Here is an 11,961-nt window from a genome sequence, read left to right as displayed (position 1 = left end):
CTATTTGACAAGTCACCTGTAATACAGCCTGCTTAATCTCTTGGCTGCATGCAAAGTCTGGCGTTTTTTTCTGATTTAATGGCTAATGACTTTTTCTGAGGTACAGATGACTGTTGACTTGTGACACATGGATTATCAGCTTTTTATTAGGCTCCTCTATATTGATTAATGTGGTGATTCAAAGTGCTTTAAAGCATTTCTAAGCACTCTTTTCTATATATATTTCACATAAGAGTCAAATTCAACAAAGCATTATTGATAACATTTGCAATATGAAATCACATGGATTATCAGCTCTTTATTAGGCTCCTCTATATTGATTCATGTGGTGATTCAAATTGCTTTAAAGGATTTATAAGCATTCTTTTTTATATATTTCACATAAGAGTCAAATTCAACAAAGCATTATTGATAACATTTGCAATAAGGAATCACACCTGCTTCTGTAACAGGAAAAAAAATTATCATAGTGCATATGCTTTTTTTCAGCCAATCAGAAACACTCTTTGCATGTAACTCAATTTGTCTATTTAGGTTTGCTGTCTTTGTTGTTGTAATGATCAAAAGTCCTTAAATCACTGACCGCACTATTAATGTAAATTTAACAATCAGTTTTCAACAATAATAGCACTTCCAAACAGAGAAAATATTTAATATATAATTTACTTTTTAATTGTTAAAGTTCAGATAACTGTCACTGATTAGGATTGCCCTCTTCATTGGAGCCATACTGATGAAAATATACTTCTACATTTTTTTAGCAGATGCTTTTATCCAAAATGACTTAGAAAAGAGAACAATACAAACAGAAGCAAACACAGTCAGCAATACAGAAGAAGAACATGTAGTGCTACAAATGTGTCATTTAAATTGTGCTGTAGAATAGCACTTCTATAATGCTCTTCTAATTATAGAATGCACATAAATAACGTTTCTAGGTGCAAAGTTTCATCTGTATTAAGCAGCATATGCTGGGGACTGGGTGTGCAGCGTTTTATTAGCTTACTAGTGGAAGCCCCCAGTGTTAGCAATAGGTCAGTAAATCCTTTGTGCCCTGCTGGCAAAGCTGGCACTAGCACACTACAAAACTCACTGCCAACACCTGAGTAATTAGAGAGAAAGTGAGAGTGAGAACGAGAGGAAAGACACTGTATGGTAGAATGAGACATGTAACTAAATATGTTTAACTGCCTCACCTTGTTTGCTTTTGCATTCATTAGCCAATGTGAGTTAGTCAGTATGGTGTGTCAGAAATTACAGCTTGAACTTTGCTCAAGTACATGCACTAGCACACGCAAACACATACATACACCAGTTAACAGGTCTGAATTGTGCATTAACTAATTTAAAGTCAAAATGTGGGGTTACACAGCCCATTGTACTTCTGTAACATGACATATTTCTGAGTGATATATATATATATATATATATATATATATATATATATATATGTATATATATATATATATATATATATGTATATATATATATATATATATATATATATATATATATATAAAAACCCTGAAATTTAACTAGAAATAAATTTACTTATGTTATCCATCTCTCTCATGACTTTAATACTCAAGATTGAACAAAACTATACTTTACAATACTCTACAATACTACTATATCTTTATAGAAAAATCCTAATACTGTACACGAGTCATGTTTTTCCCTTACAAAAATTAAGCATGCTTTTATTAGCCTATATAAAAGTAAAATAACCTTGTTTTTTTTTTGTTTTGTTTTTTTTTTGCAAATGGATTTGTATTTATTTTTAAATAAATACATTTGTAAAATAATTTTACATTTTTGGTTACCACAGTTAAACAATAGTAACCATTTTCTCTGGATTTATAGTTAAATATTAAAATGTTAATTTTCGTAAGGGGTTGTGTTGTTGTCTGTTGTAGCTCCCCCTAAACCTATAAAAAAAATCTGAATTTTTTTCAGCTAAATTACTACTGTAACATTACAACAGATAATAATGATGTCCTTTATATAGTATTTTGAGTGATGACTGATTAGCAACTTGCTGCTGCTTGATTAAATAAATAAAAAAACAAAGACAAAAAAGCATCTTTACAGATGAAACTGACCTGAAACCCTGAACAGTAGTTCTGCTTCTCTGCTCCAGCAGTCCACACTCTCTCTCTCTCTCTCTCTCTCTCTCTCTCTCTCTCTCTCTCTCTCTCTCTCTCTCTCTCTCTCTCTCTCTCTCTCTCTCTCTCGCATTGATTACTCTGAGTCTGATCCAAACCGTTTGGCGGAGGCGCGGAGAGCGCGCGAGTCATGATTAACACTTCATGACTTATTAGAGATTTAATTATCAAATGGCGGATTCGCAAATGATCGCTTTAGTACATTCGGCGTGCAATTATACAATAACAATATTAAAATAGAGGGCCAAATCATCTGCCAGGCCACCGGGAATTGTCCCGGTTCTCCCGGTGTCCAGTCCGCGTCTGATTTCCACAGACTCGCAGAATGTGCAAGTCATATATTGCATTTTTGGGGCTTTATATTCACTAGTCGATGTCATGTTTTGATTCAAGTGTACTGACCTACTTTTGATTTAGTCATCCAAAATGTGGCATATTCGTCCGCGTTAGGCATTCCGTTTTTATGATTGGATTCTACAAACCAGACTGTGTTTCCGCATCCCGGAAATTGTTAGGGCGGTATGTCTCAGAATAGTCAGTGCAATTTGGGAAAGAAATCAGTTAAATCTGTATGTGGATGTGTGTAAATATTCAAATGTAATCCCCTTTGTAATCGTTAAAAATTTCATAAGTAACTGTAATTTAATTACTCATTTTTTCGTAGTAACTGTAACTAATTACAGTTACAATAATTTTGTAATTAAATTACGTAACGCCGTTACATGTAACTAGTTACTCCCCAACACTGACTAAATGTAACGTAACGCAACGTAACATAGCGTAGCATAGCATAGCATAGCATAGCATAGCATAACATAACATAAAATTGGTGAATGTACTGGTTGCTTTTGATTCATCATTAAACTTTAATAAGGACACACACAGTCCAAAAACACTAACAATAAAACAGTCAAATAAACAAACAAATAATTAAACAACAACAACAAAAAAACACAACATCACATTGAATTCAGATTCATTAAAAAAAGAAATTAACGATTCACTAAAAACAACTGGCTCATAATAATAGTCATTAATTTGGGAATCAGGCACAACGGTTGCCCAAAAACATTGTTTTCCCCTGAAAAAAGTCTGAATTTGCTCAAAAAAACTAAACAAACAACAACAACAGCAAAACTTTGTGATGGAAACATTTATAAATAGTAAAGCAATACATATTTCAATACTTTTTGTGAGAAGAGGGTTTTGTAAGTGGTGAATGCAGAAGCATTGAATCTATTTTGCATCTCATATTTTTTCTATCACCGCGTCCCCTTAGGGGCTCCACTGAAACATACTGTAAGCAAGCTGTGCCAATTTCTTGTTAGTTTTAATAGTACTAATTCTTGTGTATAATCCAATAAACGGACAAGCTGTTAACTTGCATGCCAATTGTTCCATGGAATTCATCCCCGAGCAGTTATAAATGAAAGGTCATTTTTACTATTAACTCTTGTTGCTCGGATAGACAAGACAACTGCAGTGAGAAGACCCGAGGGAAGGAATCAGTAACTGCTAGTGTGTGAGAGAACAGAGAGGTGTATGTGTGAAGGAGGGAAGAAAAGGGACACTTAGGTCTCTCTTTCTCCCTTCATTCTCCCTGTATCAGCACGAAATAAAAAATAAAATAAATTAAAAAAATGCTGGCCTCTGTTGACACAGCCCTGACCTTCCCCTCATTCTGCTCCCCCATGTGTGAAATTGAATGCCTGCCAGAAAGAATGAGGGAAGAAGGAATAGAGAGAGTGAGACAGAAAGAGAGAGGCAGAGTGGGGGAAACAGAGAAAAAGTCCAATATCACATGAATCAAACAGTGCAGATTGTTGCCGTGCTTTTTCATTTATGGACAGTCCTTCACATGACAACCACACCAGGCATTTTTTCTTTGACACATGCTGCTCTGTCAAAAGAATAGAATTGAACCTCTGCCCCGGAATAGTGTCTCATAGAGAAAAACTGTGTGTAAACATGGTCAGTATATTGTTTATTTGACTTCAAACCATTCCCTGTTCGGAGAGGAGACTGTTTAAGTATACATGTGTGAAAGTGAAGTGACATTCAGCCAAGTATGGTGACCCATACTCAGAATTTGTGCTCTGCATTTAACCCATCCGAAATGCACACACACAGAGCAGTGAACACACACACACACACTGTGAGCACACACCCGGAGCAGTGGGCAGCCATTTATGCTGCGGCGCCCGGGGAGCAGTTGGGGGTTCAGTGCCTTGCTCAAGGGCACCTAAGTCGTGGTATTGAGGGTGGAGAGAGAACTGTACATGCACTTCCCCCACCCACAATTCCTGCCGGCCCGGGACTCGAACTCACAACCTTTCGATTGGGAGTCCGACTCTCTAACCATTAGGCCACGACTTCACACATACACCTCTCTGTTCACATTCGTTTGAATGTGACACACATACACACTTCCTTACTAAGCACATGCATTGCCCCAAAGAAAAAAAAATCTATTACAAACAAATGTAATGAAACACCTTTGTCTCAGTCCTCAAATGTACTGCTGCTTTACTCTGGAAAAACTGAGGGATGGGGGAGAGAAGTGGAGCAGAGTCAGGAGGAATGAAGCGTCTGTGATGTCATGGGGGGCGTCTCCTGCTGACTCCATACATTTCTGTCATTCCTATAGAGACCAGCTTCCATTGTGCTGTGGGGGACCTTCCATTCATTCAGCTCAGGAAAAGGGAAGGAAAAAGAGCGGGGAACAGGGAGGGAGGGAAGAACAGAAAAAGAAGAGGGTGGGGTGTGATGGGATGTTCTTACATTCTGTAGTCGTACGAGGTGTTGAGAGGAATGAAATAGGGCTGTTATGAGGAATTAAGAATGTTACTGTATTTGTGGAATTCAAGAGCTGCTGTTATCTACAGTTAATTACTTTTTATGTATTCAAATATGACTAAATCGACTGCTGGAGTCAACTAGAGACAACTCCATCAAATGTGACTATATAAAAATATCATGTTATTTCTTGCACCTTATCATGACTACTGTTTTATAGGAATGGTTGCTCCGACGTTTTCAGAATTATAGGAAATGTCCTTTGTACGCGGATTTCATTTCCAATTTATTATTCTTTGTATTTAATAACGGCACACTTTTTTTAAACAATTGCAATGATCAGAGTTTACACAGTACTAGTGCACCATCTAGTGGCCTGATTGTGAAATACGATTTGAAAGGAAGTTAATACAAGTGAATTTTCAGAAATAAATAAAACAATAATAAACAATTATATATATATATATATATATATATATATATATATATATATATATATATATATATATATATATATATATATATATAAATATATACAGTACAGACCAAAAGTTTGGACACACCTTCTCATTCAAAGAGTTTTCTTTATTTTCATGACTATGCAAATTGTAGAGTCACACTGAAGGCATCATGGGCTATTTGACCAAGAAGGAGAGAGATGGGGTGCTGCGCCAGATGACCTGGCCTCCACAGTCACCGGACCTGAACCCAATCGAGATGGTTTGGGGTGAGCTGGACTGCAGACAGAAGGCAAAAGGGCCAACAAGTGCTAAGCATCTCTCGGGGAACTCCTTCAAGAAGACCATTTCAGGTGACTACCTCTTGAAGCTCATCAAGAGAATGCCAAGAGTGTGCAAAGCAGTAATCAAAGCAAAAGGTGGCTACTTTGAAGAACCTAGAATATGACATATTTTCAGTTGTTTCACACTTTTTTGTTATGTATATAATTCCACATGTGTTAATTCATAGTTTTGATGCCTTCAGTGTGAATCTACAATTTTCATAGTCATGAAAATAAAGAAAACTCTTTGAATGAGAAGGTGTGTCCAAACTTTTGGTCTGTACTGTATATACAGGTCCTTCTCAAAAAATTAGCATATTGTGATAAAGTTCATTATTTTCCATAATTTAATGATAAAAATGTAACTTTCATATATTTTAGATTCATTGCACACCAACTGAAATATTTCAGGTCTTTTATTGTTTTAATACTGATGATTTTGGCATACAGCTCATGAAAACCCAAAATTCCTATCTCAGCATATTTCATCCGACCAATAAAAGAAAAGTGTTTTTAATACAAAAAAAGTCAACCTTCAAATAATTGTTCAGTTATGCACCCATTTTTTAAAAAGTAAATATCTCAATCATTTAATGACAAATTTGCATGTTTACTTCAAAAATATTTATTATTTTTTAAATCTATTTTAAAGTTTTTACGAGAATTATTTTACATAGTTTTTGTTATTAAAGATGACACAGCATGAAAATTTAATATCACAATTATAGTGATCAAAATGATCACATTTATCAATATTATCACGGAACCTAATATGCTCGAACTATTCAAAAAGTACTCAAACACAGTTATTTATAAATTGTTTTTACATTATTTATTAATTTATTTAAATGTTATGATTTAATGACAATTTATTTAATTAATAGCTTTTCATTAACTCACGAACCCCCTGGAATTTCCCTGTGAATCCCAGTTTGGGAAGCCCTGCGGTAGGCAACAGAACCAAATCCTCCACCTTTATATTTATTCATGCTTTTTCCCCAAAGTTGAAAATAATTCAAGCAGCAGAAGCACAAAACTACCACATCAACTGCCTTAGAACAGAATAGATTTAGAATAGCGCAATATTTCATAAAAATGGATTCTAGCTAAGCAACTGAACCTCTGAGAAATGTTAGAGGTTCAGTCTTGGACAATGCAACCCCTGGCATTTATTTCTTGCATTAACTTTTTTTAAAAGGACCATTGATTGTTTAATAATTGCACAAACTAGTAGTAGATATGATCAGAGGCATTGTGTTCTCATCTCTTCTTTTGTTGCAAGGGCTGAAAAATGGATAGATTTTCTCTGTGAATGACTGGCCAGTAAAGGTGTAGATAAGAGCTTTGGTCCCCACATTGTAGAAGGAGACCAGACCCTCCTCATAATCCACAAACACCCCCACCTTCTGGGGCTTGTCTTTTAGGGAAATAGAAACAGGTCTAGATTCATTAGCCACATATTCACATCCATTTCTTAGCCAAATACACCAAAATCCTTTCTCTGGGCACACTGTTATTTTCCCTTTTCTGTGGATGGATCCTCGAGCCATACCCAAATCCCATTCAGTCTTATCACCAACTTGGACCTCAAAGTAAAACCTTCCACAGGAATACCCATCATTTCCCAGGACGCAAGCGGAGGAGTCAAATCTCTCAGGGTTATTGGGGACATCTCTCCAGGATTCTCCATAACTTACTTGTTTCCTGTTTTTAGACAGCTTGAGTCTAGGGTAAGCTGTATTAGGATCCAAAATCACAATCACTGCAAAGCAAACACAGGTAAATTGATGAATGCATTAGAAGTTGCACTTAAGCGTGTGTTAATATTTGTCATATTTATCATACCTGCATAAAGTTTCTGTATTGTACTCAGATCTGCTACTGGAGAACCCTCACTGAATTGTGAGACCTTCTCTTGTTTGTTCATCTTTCCTGCTCTCGTCGTTGAGTGAGTGCTACAGTCTGTTTTACCCAGAGTAAAGTAGATTTTGCCCTCTGTCTGAACATTGCTTGTTTTAGCGTCTAAAATCTCTGTCGGGATGCCCTGTTGTGTTCTCACAGTAATCGTTTTATCTTTTTTCTCCATAGCTGAAGAACTTTTAGGTACACGTGAAGGATGGGAGGAAACACAGTCTGTGTTAGTTCTGCCAAATTCAAATATCCTATTGGCTGAAGTTTGTGATGTTGGTGGAACAAAGTTGAATCCCCGAATAAGAGAAGGTTGAGCTGTGAAAGTAAATGTGAAAATTTATTAAAATGTTTAACAACAAGCCTTATTAAATCTAAATCAAGAACTGAGCAAGAAACACTATAAGACGGCTGCATCTTATACAAATGTTGCTGACAGACCAGAATCAAAAAACTGCATATAACCTCAGTTCCCGGGTAAATAAACCAAAGAGTTGCTGCCGGTAGCCATTGACTTCCATAGTATGGAAAAAGTACTACTATAGAAGTCAGTGGCTACCAGCAACTGTTTGATTACCAAAATTCTTCCAAAAAAAAATCTTCTTTTGTGTTTAACAGAAATTGATACAGGTTTGGAGCAACATGAGTGTGAGTATATGATGACAGAATTTTCATTTTTGGGTGAACTATCCCTTTAAATTACTGTTGTGGATCAAATGTTCTAAATAAACTCACCCTTTTTGCCTAGACAATACTTCAGTATACTTCAGTTTATATATAAATTCACTTCTAAACTGCTTACTGATCTCATGGATTTTTTTTAGATCCTTGTTGACTTTTTCCTGGAGGCAAGTAAGAGCTTCATCCAGAAATTCTGTGTTGAGTAGACCAGTGTTAATGTTGATGTTCATCCAGGTCTTGACTTCTGGGGGGCTGCACACAGATGAGTAGACCTGGACCAATGCAGGAGACCAAAGAAATGTTTCAGAATGAGAAGTGATGTCCTGTGATGTGAACAGAGAGAGAGAGAGAGAGAGAGAGAGAGACCTGTAGGAGATGTAGGTGATCCTCAGTGTGTGAGAGCTGCTCCAGCTCAGTGTTTCTTTTCTTGAGCTCACTGATTTCCTGCTCCAGGTCTCTAATGAACTCTTCAGCCTGTGTTTCTCCTGCTTTCTGCTTCTGCTCCATCACCTCCAGCAGCTCATCTCGACATCTCTCAATGGAGCGGATCAGATCAGTGAACAGCTCAACTTTATTTGCTTTATTTTTCTCAGTGGTGCTCTGGTTATATTGAGAAGAATAATAGACACTCCATGTCAGATTCCAAATCATTCTTTCCACCACCTCTATACAGTAGAGCTGTTTTAAAAAATATGTTGATTTGTCACTAACAACACACCTTGCTGGACTTTGCTAAGTTTTTTATCTCCTTAATCCTATTACATCTGTCCTGGATCATCACCTTTATTTCTGCCTGTGTCCTTTCCAGTTGAATCTGAGGGCAGAGAGCAAGATTTTTTTTTTTTACAGCTAAAACATCAAGTTCAAACGTGCATAGAACTGTTCTCTTACAATATTCAAAATATTTGTTGCAGTGATTTTGGTGGGTTTTACCAATTCAGTTTACTTTAAAAATCCTTTATTTAATTAAGTTGTTTTCAATTCAATTTCCAGATGTTTTCAGTATTACAGTAAAATGTTCTTTATTTTAAAGTAATATATCAACTCAACCTTGTGTGTATAATTTTGTAAAGAATAATTCAAAATGTAAATTTTTTACCTGTGCCAGTAACTTAAATTGTGGTTTAAGAAGCTATTCAATTGCTTTAGAAATAATTATAAAATGTGAGTCATATGGACATATTGGCACTGGTGGAATGGAAAATAGTTTCACAAATAATTTAATAGTTTCACATTTTATAAGAATTATTTTCACAAAAGGAATTAGAATGACATGGTGATAATTTAGCTCATTTTGTCTGAACAGTTCATTAAGTAGAATTAAATAAACATGCTAAAATGTCTTCTAATCTCTCATATCTCTTGTCTTACCCTCTTTTGTCCACTCTCTTCCTTTATGGGAACAGCATTATGAGTCTTATGTTCTGTTTCAGTGCAAACCAGACACAGAGAGGTCTGATGGTCTCTGCAAAACATCTCCAGTGGTTTCTGATGTTTATTACAGATATAGTCTTCCAGGTTCTCCACAGGGTCAATCAGTTTGTGCTTTATGAGCCTTGGTGCAGTTTTGTGGTTGTCAAGGTGAGTCTCACAGTAGTAAGAAGTTACACACTGCGAACAAGACTTTACTGCCCATAGCTTGTTTGCAGAGCAGACATTACATTCAATTTGATGAAATGGTTTTGTTTGGTGTTGAAGCACCTTGTAACTGTCCACAACCTTTTTAAATGCTACATTTATTTTCATTTCTGGTTTACTTTCAAATGCTTTCTTACAGATAGAGCATATATAGAGCTGTCCACTCTCCCAGCATGCCTCGATACATATGTTACAGAAGTTGTGTCCACATGAAGTGGGGATTGGGTCAGTGAGCACCTCCAGACATGCATGGCAAATGAGCCGCCCTTCAGAGAGTGATGAACTGAAGGAAGTCATGACTGTAAGTTAGAAACAGGGACACCATGAGGCTCTGCATAAAAGTGATCAAAAATCATTATATTATATTATAAGGTAAAAAGTAGTTAAGAATGAGAATTGCAATGTGATCTTAAACTGAATTTTCAGGCATTGAGGACTGGCTGCATTTCCATGTAGGCAGCATAACTAATAAACAGCTTAAAGCACATGCTTATGTTAAAATATATACAATATGATTTTGCCATTCTTTACACAGTCTTCACCATCAATCTAATTTGATTTACAATGTCACTGGAAAACATATAATCTTTTTGATTATCAGTAGCCACGCTGTAAAAATTTATTAAAAAAAGCATTTACATATGAAATGTCAAATCACTTGTCTATATATATAAAGTCAAATTTTATATTTCTGTAACATTTGTAGGATAATTGCTTTATAATTACTTTAAGATTAGATGAAATCTCACCTGTTAATGTTGTCTCTGGCTCAGGAGAAAAATAGAGTACCGCTGATCTGAACTCCTCATTTATTCAAGACCAGGTTTTATGATGAGGTGAAATATGTTTCAGTTTCAATTTATTGTAAGATCTTACGTAATACTGATAACGCAATTGATAAGTTTTGTTATTCTAATGACTATACTAAGGTTGTCGCTCTTTGAGACTAGTTTGAGACTGGACCAATAATGCCCCCCCCCCCCCCCCCCCATTATTATTTTTCATGTTGGGAACATCATTAAACAATATGACAGTTATAACCATGTTTGACTGATTATATACAAATAATGTCCATAAAATCTTTTATGTTTGGTGTTCTGCTAAATTATTATGCTTCACAACAAGTGCATTCAAACAAACAGACTTCTTCAAATAAAATGTAAAAAATTTCAAGCTTAAATAAGAAGACATTCAAACCTTGATGCTATTTATGACAGACACAATTTAAGTAGGAGGAGATATTGCACCCTAGTAACTCTTGTTTTCACATGATTTACGCTAAATTGCCCAACTCCAGTTAAGTTTCATTTCTTTAAATTGTGTGTGCCAATTTTCAGTTATTGAAATTGTCCTCTTTTTTCACTCTCCAATGTGGAATTCAATGTAAATCTAGAAACATAATTTGTTGATACAATGAGATCATTCTAAACAAAAATATTTTGAGTACAATTTTTACTTCATGTGAAAGAAATAGTGGTTTGAAGTGAACCACTGAATCCATTTAGTAATTTTTTTTACTCCCCTTAACAACTGCCAGTACATCCTTATTTTTCATCAAGAAAGATTGCTTCAGGTACTTACCAGGTTCAGCCTAATCCATTTTCTGTGGGTTACTAGTCCAGTTACTAGAGTTGCAGGACAATAATCTGCTGGCAAAATCATCAGTACTAGTTTACTATCAGTAAAACTTGAAAAAAAGAATGCTAATTTACTTGACAACAGAGTATATCAATGTATCATTGTTTTAGAAATAACAAATTCACAATGAGGAATGTTAATACACTCAATTTCAATTGTTTAAATTAGAACCACGCATTCTTAATAAGGTCATAAAGTAGAAGGTGTAAATTATGAGGATGGTTTTAAGTTTAAGTTCAGTTTATTATTTTAGGTTTGATTCCTATAAATCGATACTGTGTTGTGCAATGCCAGTTGTACTTAAATCTTTCTTACTGTTTTGCCAGAGGCATGAATAGCAGTAAGAGTCAACTT

General features: G+C 35.4%; 1 protein-coding gene across 2 annotated transcripts; it reads right to left on the bottom strand.

The window, feature by feature from the left end:
* Nucleotides 1-6,650: 6,650 nt before the first annotated feature.
* Nucleotides 6,651-10,828, bottom strand: LOC132097069 (E3 ubiquitin/ISG15 ligase TRIM25-like). Of its 2 annotated transcripts, none has more exons than XM_059502703.1 (7): nt 10,719-10,828; nt 9,703-10,268; nt 9,050-9,145; nt 8,698-8,931; nt 8,453-8,603; nt 7,588-7,968; nt 6,651-7,504 (listed from the first exon to the last, which is right to left on the bottom strand). In XM_059502703.1, the coding sequence occupies exons 2-7, from the start codon at nt 10,264-10,266 to the stop codon at nt 6,954-6,956; spliced, it is 1,977 nt and encodes a 658-aa protein (XP_059358686.1). In that variant the 5' UTR covers nt 10,267-10,268; nt 10,719-10,828; the 3' UTR covers nt 6,651-6,953. The 2 variants fall into 2 exon arrangements, with proteins under 2 accessions (XP_059358686.1, XP_059358694.1); XM_059502711.1 differs by having other exon boundaries at nt 8,698-8,929; nt 9,060-9,145.
* Between the last annotated feature and the right edge of the window lie 1,133 nt (nt 10,829-11,961).

This window comes from Carassius carassius, chromosome 2 (assembly GCF_963082965.1).
Source record: "Carassius carassius chromosome 2, fCarCar2.1, whole genome shotgun sequence".
In the NCBI taxonomy this organism is placed as follows: domain Eukaryota; kingdom Metazoa; phylum Chordata; class Actinopteri; order Cypriniformes; family Cyprinidae; genus Carassius; species Carassius carassius.
The sequence above is the reverse complement of the archived record's forward strand: the minus strand, read 5'-3'. Positions and strand labels throughout refer to the sequence as shown.

Coding starts and splice junctions, on each gene's coding strand:
- LOC132097069 (XM_059502703.1), bottom strand. CDS start 10,266: ATGACTTCCTTCAGTTCATCACTCTCTGAAGGGCGGCTCATTTGCCAT. Junction 8,604..8,697: donor ATCACCTACATCTCCTACAG/GTCTCTCTCTCT, acceptor GCATTGGTCCAG/GTCTACTCATCTGTGTGCAG. Junction 7,505..7,587: donor AATACAGAAACTTTATGCAG/GTATGATAAATA, acceptor TTTGCTTTGCAG/TGATTGTGATTTTGGATCCT.